The sequence below is a fragment of the Patagioenas fasciata genome, chromosome 10, assembly GCF_037038585.1.
Source record: "Patagioenas fasciata isolate bPatFas1 chromosome 10, bPatFas1.hap1, whole genome shotgun sequence".
Taxonomy (NCBI): Eukaryota; Metazoa; Chordata; class Aves; order Columbiformes; family Columbidae; genus Patagioenas; species Patagioenas fasciata.
The window spans coordinates 6,886,337-6,902,847 of NC_092529.1; the positions used below are offsets into that span (position 1 = coordinate 6,886,337).

The 16,511-nt window shown below is 43.2% G+C and overlaps 2 protein-coding genes across 3 annotated transcripts in view; one reads left to right on the forward strand and one right to left on the reverse strand.

Annotated features, from left to right (window-relative positions):
* The window catches only part of FGD3 (FYVE, RhoGEF and PH domain containing 3), a 97,700-nt gene extending 95,581 nt beyond the window's left edge, over nucleotides 1-2,119 (forward strand). For both annotated transcript variants that reach the window (XM_065845491.2, XM_065845493.2), the window contains exon 19: nucleotides 736-2,119. In XM_065845491.2, the coding sequence (XP_065701563.1) occupies nucleotides 736-960 (225 nt within the window). In that variant the 3' untranslated portion in view covers nucleotides 961-2,119. The remainder of the gene's footprint in view (nucleotides 1-735) is intronic.
* Nucleotides 1-16,511, reverse strand: part of NINJ1 (ninjurin 1) — a 294,431-nt gene that overhangs the window by 172,295 nt on the left and 105,625 nt on the right. The window lies entirely within an intron of this gene.

Consider the following 16,511-nt stretch of genomic DNA (forward strand, 5'->3'; position numbering starts at 1 on the left):
TTAAAATCTGAAATTCTCTTTTATTTCAAAGTCTCTTCCCTTCTAATTGGCTTTGTGTCTCTCAGTGTCCAGGTCTGCTTATTTGCCGCCCTTAAACCAATCTTACAAATGTCCCATGAGGTTCGAAAGGGACTACACCGAACTGTTCTCAGCTGGACCTGGTTCCCTGTACCTAATTGCAAAGGGGTTTTTGTAGAAAACAACACACATAAGTGATGTGAAATGACATGAAAATCCCCAGCCATGCCACTGCTGGAGCCGTTCTCTTACTGTGAAAGGGAATCTCTTAAATAAGAAGAATAAAGCACCATCAAGTCATTGTCTTTTTATTGTTTTAAGTGAAGCAGTCGGTGTCACGGAACTGAAGGAGAAGCCGAATGCATGTGTGCTCTGCGCTGCGGCACGCGTGGCCCCACGCGCTGGCTGCGGGCACGGGGGGACAACCCGAGGGGGACAGAACGGGGGGGACAACAAGAGGGGAGGCACAGGGGCTGTTAGCACACATGACCCTCCGGTGTGGGGAGAGCCGCGTGCAGCTCCCTGCTCTGAGCCCGTGTTGCAGGTGCAGGGTGACGCGTCTCCAACCACATCTGATTCCTTCAAAGTGACTTTGAAACGGTTTGAAACAGGCACTTCTTCAATCCCCTTGCGAGGAAATCTTTCATCCCCGCGCGGTCCTCCCGTGTCTGATCCCATTTGTTACCGTCTTTTTTACATTTGTTCTTTCTTCTTTAGGATGGCCGGAGCCCACGTCCCGTTCCTCTGCCTGGGTACGAAGTCAGTTTACCAGGTTCTGGTGAGAAGTTTGAAGTGAAGCATGTTTTTAAGCTTTGCCAGTCCCAGCAAACTCTGTATTTCAGTGCGGAAGATGAAGAACTGCAGATGAAATGGATGGAAGTTCTCACCAAAGCAGCTAAAGGGGAAACAGAAGATACAGCTGAAGGGCTCAGCAACCCGTAGAGCGAGTTCCACTTAGTTTCTTTCCTACATGCTGTAAACCATCACTTGAATTCAGTATTCATGGCACTTTGGAATCTGTATGGCTTTATATTTTCATGTGTCTGCATAGGAAATTCAGTGGTTTCTCTCCTTTTATTGTACATTTCTCACGTACGGTAGTTACCTGGCATATAATTATGTTAAAGGCAAAGGTAGTTGTAGTTGTCGGTGGTGTCAATGCTGGTTTTAAAACAAAAGACGAGGAGAAAAGCATTAATTTTAACAAAGGTAATGGAAAACCATTGGTCTCTTGTTTTCCTAAATGTATATTTTCCAGTCCTTTTGATTGCTATTCAGTGCAGGATGTGTATAGTCTGTGATTAGTTCTATAAATGCTGCCTTTTAAGTTAAATGTTGTAAAGGCTTGTGCTGGCCACTGACATTCCCTCTCTGTCCTTTCCCTCCTGGTAAAAGGTCTTTGTGATGTGTGAGCAATGTACTGAATATTTTCCCTTTGCTAAAACTATGTCTCTGCTATTTTGAGATGACCTGGTCCCAAGGCAAATACTGTAGAAGAGACTTCTGAAAATGACTGCAAACTGTGGAGAAAAGAACATTAAGAAGCCTCATTGATTTTAAGCATTTATAATACTGTTTTGTTTTCTTTCCAAGCCAATACCTTCCTTCCTTCTATTTGATCCCATTCTGATGTAAGTGAACAAACGTTTTATACTGCAAACTGGGTTGTGATCAATAAACAAGAACATTTTTAGTACACACAGCACAAAAAGGTGACTTTTTTGTTGTATTGGTTAATTTAAAAGTGACCTAGGGTTTATTTATATAATTTGTAAATAATGTTTCATAAGTATTTTAAGAATTTTTAAAAACTCTCAACTAATTAACAGGATTTAGTGCACAGAATAAGAGATATTTGTATGAACTGAATCTGTAATTTAATTTTTCTGTTCACCTGTATTTGTCTTATTTTCAATCTCAAGTGCTTATCTATTTAAATAAAAATTCGTGCAGTTAAGTCCTGAGCCAGATTGCCAAGGCACAGCAAGCTTTAGGTCAACATTTAATATAGGTTTAAAGAAAAACAAGAAAAGACGTGTTCCTAGTGGTAGTAAGCATGTAGTACTGATAAAAACGAAATAAAATCTGTCACGGTACTGTATTTTTAAATGGTTTGGTTTAACTTTTGTTTCCTCTTCAGCCTTCTACGTTGTGTGATATTGGTAGAGAGAATGAGCCTCTCCACACAGCCCCAGTTTGGCAGAATGGTGAAAATGAGTGATCTGCACCCGTGCGTGTTTTTCTTCCCTACAGAACAGGATTTGATTTCTCCTTCTTTGGGGTTTGGTGGGCTCTTTGTGATGTTTTGTTTCATTTTATGGTTTGGGTTTTTGGTTGGTTGGGTTTTGGTTTTGGGCTCTTGGTTGGTTGGTTTTATAACTGGTATAATAAATTGTATGTGTTTAATTAGCTCCTGGTGAATTTTCCTGCATCTTCCCTACCCCACTCCCTGGTCAGTTCGCATGTAAAAGGTTTCTTGTGGGGTAATTTTTATTGCATAGCACAAGAAAAGGGATTATTTACAGTGTGTGTTATTTCCTCCTACAAGATTCCTTGAAAATGCAATGATATAGCACGCTTGCTTGGAAAATGGTCTCATCTTTGTAAAATATCTGGTTAGGGGTTGGTTTGGGTTTTTTGTTTCTTCTTTTTTTTAAAAAAAAAAAAAAAAGTTTTTCCTTTATTGTTCCACTTGCTTTGTTCTTTATTCAATGGAGAAATGAGAAGGGAGAATAGCAAACCAAACCAAAATTAATGCATCTTCATATGTCTTTTATTAACCAAGAAAAAAACTTTAGTGCACATTTCTTGCAATTTTTCTCCATTTTGTTCTTTTTTAAAAAAAAATTATGTCAAAATACACATCTAATCATTTTATATTCCTCAGTTCAGCTTCTTTAAACAAAACCAGAGGTTGGGATCTCACTCCCTCTCTCACAGTCAGCAATACGTTGCCCAGGTCAGATCAGGGGTATTTCCCCAATAAACAGCAATATCTTCTCTCAAAGCTTTATTTTTAGCCCCTCAGGAAGCTGGAGGAACAGTCTTTGGAGTTGCTTTGTATTGCAGTGAGCCAACTCTCATCCTTTTTGAGGTGTTATTCAGGCTTTGAATTATTCTGTCCTGTTCTTGGGGCTCCTGTCATTTATGTACATGAGTTCGGTGATAGGAAGGTTGAGAATATGAGAGTGTGATCCAGAGAGATGAATCAAAGCACCGGAATGCGCATCTGTTTAAGAACACAGGGAATAATCACTTCAGACTTACATGGATCATAGTTCGTTTGTGTATTGTGCCACAGCAAGAAAATAAGCTATTCTTTTTAATTTAAAAACAAAAGGCCTAAGATGATGGCAACATAGTTCCCATGATGATAAACAGGCGAGCCAAAGTTTGTCAGCTAAGCCAAGCAACGCTCTCTGAGCTTCCAAACTCTGCGTGCTCCCTGTTTAGTTTGATATTTTAAGCATATAATTTAATTTTATAATTAAAGCATCAGAAGCTGCCTCTCGTGCGATGCTCCTCCCCGGGCACAGGGGTGCGATGCCTTTTGGGTGCTGGTTTCATGGAGCTGGAGTCAGCCTCAGCCTTCTGTGGATGAGACTAGAGTATTTTATTTAAATGATGGGCGAGATGGCGATCAGTCTTTAGTGTTGGAAAGCAGAAGATCCTGCGGAGTTGGATGCATACGCCTTAGTGGAATATTCGTGTTGCTGTCTATAGAACAAGGCAAAGTCCAAACCTATGCAATGTTGGCACTGTGTTTCAGCTGTTGTATGCATATGGAACATACGGATATAGTACAGAAACCTCCCAACACTTTCCCTGATCGCTGCATGGGGTTTTTTTGTTGAATTTGCATAGTTCTTGATAACATGTCGGTTCAGACTAACCTCTACAGAAACATTTCTCATGAGCCCAGATGTGTATCTGGTGTATTTGTCTCCGAGCGCCATATGACACATGAAGAGAGGTTTCCTATATGTGTGTCAAGTTTTGTTGCTCCAGTCGTCCTTCCGGTAAATCAATTACAAGAACAGCTCAGTCAGATGTAACTGAGTCACTCAGAGGAGGGTGATACAAAGGTCAGCAATTTTTTCGTAATGGTTTAGGAAAGGAAGAGAAGATCTCTTGTTTCTCTACAGGGCACTGGATTTCCAGCATTTTGGCTGGTCAAATGATAAAGCTAAAAGTGTTATTTTATTCTGAAAGAACTATGTTATACTCTGATTCGGCTCTGAAATTGAGAGAGTATCTTTCTTCATTTATTTGGTTGGTTCAAAGAATGACAATCAAGTTATCGGTTTAACAGGCATTCATTGAGCCACAAAGTGAGCTCCAGGACATGAAGAGGTAAATATTACCTTTTAGTAGATCATATTCCTGTGGAAAGCAGGAATACTTGTTTCATGTTCTTTGGGATGATGTAACAAATGATTATGGTTTTCTTACCTCTTGCATCCTGGCATCATTTCCCAGAAACAGCTGCCCAGCAATACTGAAACTGCAGATGAAAGGTGGTGGTTGCCCTGGCTGACAGCTGCCTTACTTCCCTCATTGTCTTTCACCAGCCACATGGAACATTTAGCTGCTAAATATAAATGAGTGCATATCCTGTAAACAAGCACCTTCCCTTTTTACGTACCTCCCGTTTCTCTTTTTCAGTCTGCATGGGGCCTGGCCAGGTTTGGCACGGGGCTGGTGCTTTGTGCTGGATTGTCACAGGGGTGGGCAGCTGCAGGCCCAGGGAAGCTCGACGGCATGGAGTCATTGCACTTTGCTGGAAAATGAAATTGTGGTAAAACAGGCTTTTCAGAAAGCGGTTGTTGGCTGTACTCGCAGGTACTGTGTGATCTGGGATCACAGGACATTAGATTAGAGGCAGAATTCTGTTTGGAGTCTTGGAAATAGAGTTTTGGGGAGCTATAACTTAGCTTGCTTAGAATCGCTGCTAGCATCGATAGTGTTAAAGACTTTGCTGTAGACATGTCTTATCAAACTGGTTCAAAATTCAGACAACAATGGAATAAATTATGGTAACTTCACCAATGCATTCAATGAACCTGGGATCTGTCCTGCAATGTTGATTTGGTTTTGACTGACAGGAGATTTCAAAAAACCCTCTTCTCAGTACTTTTGCCCCCTACCCTGGCTCTGCTGTCCCACCCCAAAGGGAGCTGAGTGAAAAGCTGGGTTCAGAGCAGCATGTGCTGGTCAATGATGGGTCGTGTTGAGCTGGATAAGGAAACAAATGGAAATCCCAACAATTTAGAAAAGAGTCCATGTTCCCATGTCTAGACTACACATGTTGCATTGGAAAGATCTAATCTCCAATTTCCAAAATTTGTCAGGTGGTCCTGTTTTCCTTGCAAATGTTGAGTAACTTTCCTATGTTTCAGGAAGATGCTCTGCAGACATGGGAGTTTCTTAGTTCCCTGATCCAGATCAAAGAGATTTCATATGGTCCATAGCTAGTGTATTTAAGTCTGGAAAGAAATGGTCATTTATCTCATAATGAGCAAGAATCTGTCAAGCCTTTTACACTGTGTTATAAGAATTAACCATTTGCTGTATAAGGTCTTGCGCCGTAGAGGTTTATAACTTGCAAGAAGAGGGTGAAGTGGAAAACACAACGTCCTACTTCTAGTACTGAAGAAGCAGCTTTCAAATTCCAGGGTGAAGATGGCAATGTTTGGTGTGAAACTGGTAACAGCTGACTTCTGAATTGGGTAAGAATAATGAAACACTGTGTACCGGCCTTGCACATGCATTATTAATTTCAGTCTCCACATAGGACAGCATATTTTTGCTTTGATAAAAGGCCCAGTATTGATGCAGATTATACTGAAGCTGCAAAGGGATCTCAGGACATATTCACTTCCAACACTTTGAAGTTGCCTGTGGTGTTAAATTACAGTAGTCTGGGTGCTTTGGGCAAATCTGGAGGTGCCAGGACGTTTTCACAGGCGGCCGTGGGTAGGAAGGTATCGGGAACTCCAGTGCCATTGTGCTCTTCATAGGGTGGACAATTTTACACTGGGTCTTTGGAAGTCTTTTTTACTTAGAATAAACGTTATTGAAACCACATCATGGAGAAAGGGAATAGCTCAGCCACAGAATTAAAGTAGGAAAACCTTTTTACTGAAAACAATGTGGAAGGGAAGTAAACTCATCACATGTGTTGTACAGCTCCTAGAGCTGGGTAGGGCTTCAGGGGTGGTGTATCAACAGCTGGGGAGAAGGAGCAATTATGAATTAGATTTGGTAGCAAAATTGTGTATTACAGAAGAGAGAAAATCTGAAGCCTACCCCTTAGGCTGTGCCAGGGACATTCACTGATAAAATAATGACGGGCCCTGTGCATGTCCAATTCACCTGTTGCATCTATTTCCAGGACCTGAGTGCCCAGAGAGAGGATACAGACCACGTGCTCATCAGTTCACATGAGGAAACCACTCTTGATGATCAAGCTTCAAATCCCTCGGTTAACCAGTGTCAGGACACATCAAATTCTGGAGCTGGGAGACAAAAGGTTGTGTTAAGTGACAGTGCAAGGCTGGATGGATTCAATCAGCCGTTGCAGGCATGTCTGCACGGGTTTGTCATTGCTGCGTGACACTGCTGTTGTGCATCCATAGGAAGGGGATGTGCCATATGGCTCTTGTTCATCAAAGCAAAGCTTAAAACTAAATGGATGGTCCTGTCCTGTGAGGTGGTGCACTTCTGAGCACCTTTTACACAAAAACAATCAGTCTGCCTTGTCTCTCTTCATGGAAACATTTCTGGCAAAAGGCAGATAGGACACACCTGTAACCTCCTTACAGTCCTCACACAAAATGAGACGGTAGAGAACAACTTCCTTGGTTAAGTGGGTCTGAACCCTCCCTGTAGCAGCTTCATCCTGTGCACTGAATACGTATTGCAATACGTGCAGAGAGGGAGATCAGAATAAACATCTACAGACGGTGGATATTCTGAACACGGCCCAAGTCTAAGTCTTTAGTTTTGCAGTGTAATGTTTTTCAAGAGGGAGAGGGGGCTGGATAATTTTTGCTTTAGAAGGTAATTTCATTTAAAAAAAAAAAAAAAGAGGTATTGTTTGCTCTCGCTTTGGTTAGCCAAAGGGTTGCAACAGCAAAAAATATCTACTGCAAGCTAATAAATGGAATCATTATAGGATCATTATCATTATCAAACAAATCACAGGTAGGGATTTGAGAGAGGGCAGTAGTGCAAGTGGTTTTGTTGAATTAATGGTCGTGTACCTGTGGGTGTCTCTAACTGGGGAGTGACCCGGCCCTGGTACACACGGGAACGGAGGAATTCCCCAAATCCTGCCTGCATCCCCAGAGCACAGACAGGAGGACAGTGGCTTTGGTGACTCTGCACTGGCAGCCTCGTCCTCCTCCTCTCCTTTTTCCACTCGTCACGCAGTATCTGGAACTATTGCGGTAGTTGGTGACTTTATAAATGAACCGAAGGGAAGCGCTCTCGTGGAGCCATTGTATCCATCGCCAGGGCTCTCGGCACTGTGTGAGGCAGAGTGCTGGAGCTGGTGATAACGCACGGCCCGAGGCCCCAGATGCACGTTTTAACATAACGTTAGAGAATGTATTGCAAGGTAAGAAACCACAACATGACTGTGGTGTTTGCTATAGTCTGGTGGTCATATGCAGTTACTAGAAGCTTGCATGATTTTTGAAGAGGCAAGTCCCTGGGGATGTGAAAGAAAGGTCGATAAATAATACAGAAAGAAATGGCCTGGGAAGAGCTGAGTTAAGTTAAATGAAGAAAGAAAAAAAAAAAAGGTTTAAAAAGATATCCTGAGAACAGATGCTTACTGAAAAAAAAAAAAAGAGAGAAGTTGTATTTGCCCTGTGACGAAGCAATGAAGCTTTTATGAAGCTTTTCCCCTTTGTTCCAGCCATTGCAAAGAGCCACTTCAGCCCGATCGTGCTCTGGGTGCAGGCAGGTGAGTGTGGCCCCAGGTAAGCTGTAAATCCCATAGCAATCTCCTAGGAAGGTGTTTTACAGGTTGTTTTCATAGGGCACACTGAGGTGATAGGCACCAATTAATCCAGTTGGAGGTTCACTAGCCATACAAAACCATTTAGAGGGGCATGGCAATTCCTAAATTATTTCCATTTTCCCATCACTTCCTTTCCTGTCCTTTGAATAGCTTTTGTGCTCTTCAAGCTCATCCCTTTTCCTCTGGATCACTTTTCCTCCCTTCGAAATTCTACTTTCAAGGAAGAATGATGTGTAGCCTGATTTGCATCTTTAGTTAAAGAGAGAAATACCAGCTGGAAGTGGGAGCAGGACATACTCTGAACTGCGGCTGAATTTTAATCTTAAAAGCGTACCACATTAAAATACTCATTTTTCTTACAGAGTAGCACTGTCGTGACAGGCATTTGTTGTGTGGTGGGTGCACAAAGTCACATTGCAATGTGACAAAATGTCTGTCTGATGGCCGTGTCAATGGTCCAGTGCTCATGGGGTTCCTCTAGAGCAGCCTCTATTCTCTTACTCCTCCTTTGCCTTTCCCCGTATGCCTTTTCTTGTTTGTCCTTCGCTAGTATTGCTCAAATAGGGGCTACCTGTGGTGATCATGATTGGCTTTTAAAAACATTCCTAAGTATATAGAGAAGAAAAATGAGGAAGATGGCGCCTTGCTGAGGTAAGAGCTGGAGCCCTGTCTGGGAACTGAGAGACTTTTTGTGCAGGATTGATAAAACTGTGTTGCTCCCCTAGGCAAAACTGGTTCCTTTAAAAATAAGTCAGTCACAGCAATATGGCCAAATATAAAAAAAAAACCCAAACAACGTAAATTTGCTGACAAGACAAATCTAGAAACAAAGATGAAGACAAAGGTCTCTAAAACAAGCCACATTCTTGCTGGGCTGCCAATCTGGGAAGAAAATGGCATTCTAGCAAGAAAACAGCGAAGATGCAATAGACATCTTCAGGATAAGCAGGAGCGTGTGGAATCGGCAGAATGGTTCCATCCCCTTTGGGCCACCCACTTTGCTTTGCTGTTAATTTCCCTCTGCTTTGTCTTAGTTTCCATCTCTGCAAACAGTTTACTGCCCAAACCTTTCTTGTTCTTTGCCCTCTCCCTGTCTGTGAGCTGCTCCTGCACCCGCTGACACAGGGGTGTCCTCCCAGAGCTCCCTCCCACCGGGCAGCCATTGCTCCTCAGGTTGGCCAGTTCAAATGATAAATTGTTATGTGGTGCTGGCTTAGAGTCTTCAATAATGAGCCCCTGTTCATTAAACATGCTCTGTCATCGCTAATCAGGTCTCAAATCCACATCTTGGTGACAAATACCTGATGCTGCGTCCTGCCTCATACCAACACAAGTGCTTTAATGTGGTGTGAAACGGGAGCTATTCCTGCTGAAAAATAACTTTGTTCTTTAACCTGGGTGGCTTTATGGCTGATGCTCCCACCGAGTATTCTTCTATTTACTCCTACTCTCCCAGCAACACTAAGTAGGAAAGAGGAATGTATGGCTGAGCTCTGCAGGGTGTTAATATTTTACGGGCCATAGTCAGCTGAGTTTTACTTCCCAACAGTGGACTATTAACCACCTTGCAGCCCCAGTGATGCAAAGCCAGTCGTTCAGATAAAACCTGTGCCCAGCCCTGCTCCAGCTGAGCCACGGCATTTGTAGGCGCCGCCTGAAATGAGAGCGCAACAGTTTGGGTTTGTATCGTGAGCTTTTTTCCCCCCTGCCCTGAGGAGGCTGTGGTGACCCCACAGCACCTTCCTGAGCTCTGACTCTCCAGAGGCTTCAGTTCAACACCAGTTCCCTTCCCACATCTTTTGTGGCTATACCCACAACATAATCACTTGCAAATTGATGTGAGCTTGCTAATGAGCTCACCCTGGACCGCGGGAGCAGCTCCGCAGTGCCTGGCTGAGGAAGAGCTTCAAAACGCCGTGAGTCCAGGACCTGTCGCTAAAAGCGAGATGTGCTCCTGAAGCTGCAGCTTCTAACTCCTGCTAACTGGTACTTCAGTACTGTAATATTCACACCCATAATTACAATAACTGAAAGGCTGAGGGAGCTGGGGCTCTTGAGCTTCAAGAAGAGGAGACTGAGGGGTGACCTCATCCATGGTGATCAATATGGAAAGGGTGAGTGTCAGGAGGATGGAGCCAGGCTCTTCTCAGTGACAACCAGTGATAGGACAAGGGGCAATGGGTGCAAACTGGAACACTGGAGGTTCCACTTAAATTTGAGAAGAAACTTGTTCCTGGTGAGGGTGCCAGAGCCTGGCCCAGGCTGCCCAGGGAGGTTGTGGAGTCTCCTTCTCTGCAGACATTCAAACCCGCCTGGACACCTTCCTGTGGAACCTCATCTGGGTGTTCCTGCTCCGGTGCAGGGATTGCACTGGATGAGTTTTCCAGGTCCCTTCCCATCCCTGACATTCTGGGATTCTGTGATAACTCTGAAGAATTACCACTGGATGCCTAAAAGTCATTTATTATTCAGCAGTGTCATCCTTGAAAATGAGCAGTTGCTGGATTTGGGAGTTTGTGTTCTGACAGTGGATTAATTCTTTCAAATTTATGGATTTATCCTGCTTTGATCTAGTGAGAACCAACAACATGTTGTTTGGGTATTAATCACAACCATCCCACCGTGCAAACTGTGACAGACTGTTTAAGCTCAATCTCTTCTATTTTTATGTTTCAATCACCAGCGTCTATAAAAATATATCATGGACATGCCATTTCTGCGTCGTAAAGCTGAAAGGAACTGGCTCCAGGGACTGTGAATGAAGAGAAGACAGAAGCCGCAGGATGGTTTGGTCAGCGGGACATGCAGGGTGAGCATGTGCATCTCCTGTCTTTTGGGGCAGTTCCTGTGGCTCCCGCACACACAGCTGCCCCGCTGGTGACATTATTCGGGTACACCCGTTCAGCTTATGTCCTGAAATCCCATTTGGTCCACTAATTAAACCTTCATTGCTGCTACCTGTGCCGTTGCTGTGTTCCCAGCGCACCGCTGGCAGAGACTGGCCCAAACGGCCACCGGCTCTGTCCCATTGGCTCGAAGGGGTGACAGAGTCACCCCAGTGGGGTGGCCTTAGTGCTCCCCTGCTCCAGGGGAAGGAGAACCATCACAAAAGCGAATAATGAATGAAAAAGTATAAGATTTCCAGCCTATAACTCATTTTAGAGTCATGAAGTTGTTTCAGGTGCTGGTATTTTCTTTATTTTGCACCAAATGATGTTCTTGAATGTTGCTGTCTTACAAACTCACCGATGGTGGTATCTCAGTACAGAATTGCCAATAGTCTAAACAGTGATTTCTAGTCAACAATCTTTAGGTTTAATTACTGCCATTAGCACTTTCTTTAATGGCAGACTTAATAGAGAGCTTTGCACCAGCATCAGATAAATTGAAAACAAAAAAAAAAGAAAAGGAGCTGACAGTGGAAGGATAATAGCTATAATTAAAAAGCGCAAAGCTTTGTTTTGCATTACCTTTCTAACAGAGTTTTCTATATACACCGTATGTAATGAAACGCTAATTTAGAATGCGATTTAGGTTGGATTTCTTTTCAGTGGGCTAGAAGAAATGATTATCATCTTTTCTTAAACAGTGCTAGGCCTCAGTCTGTAGCTGAGCCTCACCAGTTTTGTAGTAGTTTTCTATTTACACAAAGAACATGCTGAACCACAGTAAGTCCTTGAATTCGGTGCTCCAGTGACCCTGTCCAGGCTTCTCCTGGTGCGTCAAGGTTGTTGCAGGGAGTTTTTGGGTTGGGTGGATTAGTTCACAACTACGGTGAAGTTTGAATAAGACCTATGAAGGCTGCTTTAATCACTAACAATCTGTATCCTTCCAGAGTATGCTGCAAGCGTTCTGTTTAATAACATTCTTAATAGGCCTAGTTGCCTGTTATTAAGAAATGTGTCAACATAATGCTGGTTTTGGTTAATGCAGAATGCAAGGACGTTGTGCAGGCTGCTCACAGTGATAACAGACCAGACTAGGAGAGGAAACAGTCGTTCCGAACCCTGTGGTTCAGGTTAAAATAATGGCTTTGTTTTGTGAAACAGGGGGAAGTGGAAGTTTTTCCCTTTCTAATGTTTTCGCAGTTTGAAACCATTTCCTGGCTGCTTAGAAATCCAGTGGTAAAGTTCCCATTGACCTCCCTTTAGCCTTATTGTCCTTTGTCAACTACTTTTTTTTTTTTTCTCCCAAGATTTATGGAGTTGGTTTCGTTGGTTTGGTTTTTTGTTTTGTTTTTCATATTACTCATTGCACCTTTTACCTTGCCCAGCCTAGTGGATGCTTAACTGTAAAGGATAAATGTTCTCTGTCAACAGAGTTACTGACATCACAGGGCTAAGCACACGTCGCAGGGTATCTGTGGAGCAGAGGGCCAGCGTTGCCTATGAGCAAGACCTAAGTGCGGCCCAAACCTCTCTCTGCCCTTTACAGTCTCTCAAAGCCACTTTGGACTGAATTCCATACGTACTTGTTCCCTTGTAAGCCTGGTGCATTGGCATGGAGGGTCAGAGCACGCTGGAGGAGTGAAATGAGTTTTCAACAAGTCCAGAAAAATGCCATATAGCTCTTCTTCTTCATTTCCAGATTTCTGTTCTGATGGGGTAGCTGTTTCCTCAGACAGTCTTTTGGAGCCTGAAGAGCAGCACAGAGCCAGCGATGTGCTCAGCTGGTTGCTTGCAGTTCTGGAAAATTCACAGTTGCGGTAAGAGCAACCCAAATAATCCTGCGAATTCTGTACGTGCCTGTAATAACCTGTGAGGTGTATGATATTCAGTCTGAGGTTGAAGCTGAGCTCCTTGGACAATTTGTCTTCCACGTTCGTTTCACATCTAAAGCAAGAGCCCTGCTCCGAGCGTTGTACATCCCTCAGACTTCTACCACCCTTGGGGACTGAATTTATCACCACTTCAAACAAAAATATAGAAACAAAGCCTCATGCACTACATGCACGTGTGGAAGACTGGGAAGGGATTACAGGAGGATAAATACAATAGGAACAATATTATTGAGGTTTTCTTTACATAAACACGAGTTCTAGACTACAGAACTCTTACATCTGATTTTTATTTGTGTTTTTATGACTTTTATTTATATAGCTGTCTCTAAGTAGACATCTGCATTTAAAATTACGGGATTAAAGCAATTCTTTTATTTGGGGTAAATTTAAACTGAAGCAATGCATTCATATTTAAAATAAATCCTAAATATTCAGAACCTTGTGGCAAACTGTTCAACACAAGATTTGGTTTCCCTTATGCTATTATCTTCACCACTGTTAATAATGCCTCTTCCTATCTCTTCTCAAAGCCACACTATTGAAATCGAACTGTATCACCAAATGTATCTCATGTCAGCATGTGTCAAGGTAGAAAGCACAGGCGGTACCATTTTCATTGAGCTTTTCTTCCATCTGCTACATTGTCGGGGTTTTTTGGGTAAGTGCAGTTGTATTTTCCAGAAAACTGCTCCAAAGAAAGATGAGTTTCACCAGTTTGCGCAGAAGTTGACCAAGGTGGAGCATCCGTTTATGCAGCTTTGCTGATACAGAAAACCCACTCATTTTGTAATTACAAGCTAGGAGAAAAAGCTTTCTTAATACGTAGATTTTTTTTCAGTTATTCCAAGTATTCAAAGCATTTTGGAGAGGGAAGCACTTGATTATGAGTTAACTTTGTTTTGGGCAATATCTTAGGAAACAAATTGTTCTGGTAACAGCACAATGGCTTAAGGCTGGTCTAAGCAAGACTTGCTCAACCAGAGAGTTGACAGGGTGTAGTGGAGCAGGTTGGAGGAAGCGGCCAGAGAGAGACAATTTCCCCACCTGTTTCCAGCCTGCTCAGAGACTTGTGACAGCTCTTCTATTCTTTACTTACTGTTCTTCCTTTCAGATCTTTGTTTTCGAACACAGACTCCGTCTCTAGGTTGTCTACCCTTACGTGCCTCAACAGCACCAAGCATGAAAGGTCTCGGATCTTGGTTGGAATCTTTTGGTGCTATTGCATATAAATTCAAATCTAGTCGCAAATCCAAGTCAGGTCCCTAATGTAGGGGATGTGTAACACACTAAATTCCCTGCTAAGAGTGCTAACAGTCTGTTTAAAGGTGGGAGCAGAGCTTTGTTCTGTGTTTGCAGATATGCAGGAGGACTGAGAATTGTCTGCTTATCTCATTGAAAAACTGCAGACCACACCAGCTCATTCTGAAAGTATCCAAATGACAAACCCTGCTTTACAAAAATCTTTTAAGGCTTGTTTTGTTTTTTTTTTCATCTTGTAATGAACCACTCCAGTTATTCGCTAGTAGGCAAAACCTATTTCCTCTCTATGACGTTTCCTTGCTTAGCGTTGCTGTTCTTGCAACTGTGTGCACCAAGAAATGCAGCAGGAGACCTCGATCTCATTTACTGTGACTTCATTAACATAAATCCTTCAAGGATGTGCATTCTAAGCAAATCAAGAGAAACATGTGTAATGAAAATGAATGCATTAACAAAGCACCATACGATAATACAGTAGCAAAGCATCACCAGAGAAAGGGCATGTGCTACAAAATGCTTTTGTGGTAGAGTCTATCTCGGTCTGCATCGGTTTCCTGTAGCAGAGAAACCTGCGTGAGGGGCCCGGAGCGCCGAGCTGCCTTCCTCCGAGAACATCGCCCCAGTTCTCCGCGGGCTGGTCAGAAACCTGCAGCGCCGTCTGGTTTTGCCCAGATGAAGAGCTGTGGGGTCAGGACCTTAATATCATTCTCTTTCTTCATCTTCTGTTATTTGGAAGGAAGCGGGAGCTTCCAAAGCTGAAGAAATGGGAGTCACTGGTAGTATTTGTCATAGAAGCGGAAAGCTTAAGACTTTCCTTTGTCCTAAAATCTGTTTGTATGGGTACAGCTTGCTTCTGTGCGGAGAGCTAGCACAGGGATTAAGCGTCACATAAGTCCTACTTATACCTTCATATTAGTGCATAAATAAGATTTAAGCTGCTAATAGTCCCTCTCTAGCTCTCTGCATACAGCTGAATTTTATATGCTGGCAGTGATAAGACCAGTTGTGGCATCAGCAGTCAGGTTCAAACAGGGGACTGAAGTTAAGTGGGGATTAAAAGTGTGACGGCAGCAGCATGAGATGTCCTGACATCAAGCACATTTCAGAAAGAACACCAAAAAGAGGTCGATTTATTAAAATCAACAACCTTCTCTGTGCGTGTGGTATGCAGTGCGCTGAGCTGCACCAACAAACCATTCCACTTTGCTGGTTGCAACCGCGAAGTAAAATACACCAGGTCTTTGTGGCACCAGCTGACAGACCGAGGCCATCAGGCCCTACCTGCCTCAGAGACACAACACATTTTCTGAACATGGTCGGTGCAGATGAAACCAAGCTGTGGTGTTCTGAGCTCAGGTACTGCAAGATCCCCATATGCTCCTGGGAGCTAAAGCTCTTGGATTTGAGACAGCTCGTTCCATTTCTCCCAGCAGCATTAGCTGGGGCTCTCCTGGATTAGCTGCTTAACCAGGAGCTGCTGTGTCTTCCTGAGGTTCCCATCACCCCCTCTGCACTTAATTAAACTGATGTCTGTCATTTTTTTTCTTTTATTGAAATTGAGAATCACAGATTAAGGGGTTGGACAAAAGCAGAAGGCATTCATTAACAGATCAATTAGGTGTACTTAATATCGTTCCAGCCCAATTTTCAGTCTGAGTGCTTTTCTATTAATTTTCTTATTCTACTAAAAATGTAGCGTTATGCCAACAGAAAGAAGAGTTGGCAAAGGCAAAAACACAAACAAGAGAGCTGCCAAATGCAAGGACGAAGGCAGTGACAATGCAAACAGACGTGGCGAGCCTTCAATTATTTTTCTCTTCCCTAGACGTGGGATGGACTTTGGCAGGTGTGTAATCTGGGAGCCGGTGAGAAGCATGGTGATGATGGACTCACAGCTTGGAATGTCACAGCGTTCCAGGAATGAGCTGCTCCGGTTTGGATCTCTCTTCTCCACCTGCACTTGGGCCTTTGGCGCTGTGGTAGCCGAGCACTTTGTGCCTGCTCTGTGATCTGGGACAAGACCTGATGTCAGCACCGAGACTGCAGGAATTCAACCCAATTCAAAGAGGTTTTTTTCTTTTTTCCAAATCACTCTCAACCCATAAAATGATGGAGAAGGAAAAAGAAACATTCAGGTGGAAGTTATGTTTTTGCTAAATGCTGTGTGACCTTTTAATATGTCTGGCCCTGAGTTACCTGATGGCATCCATGGTACCTTGTGCACAGGGTCGAGCGGGCCCTGGGCAGCCACAAATCTGGTGAGAAATGGGGAACATTAAGGTGGATGGTCCTTGTCTACTATGCCTGCTGGGGACCATCTGCACAGGGTAATCTGGGCTGGGTTTTGATAGAGGCAAGTGAGATTTATCTGTTCAGCTGGATTATTTAGTATTCACCTTAGTCTTTTATAAAATGTCTAGATTT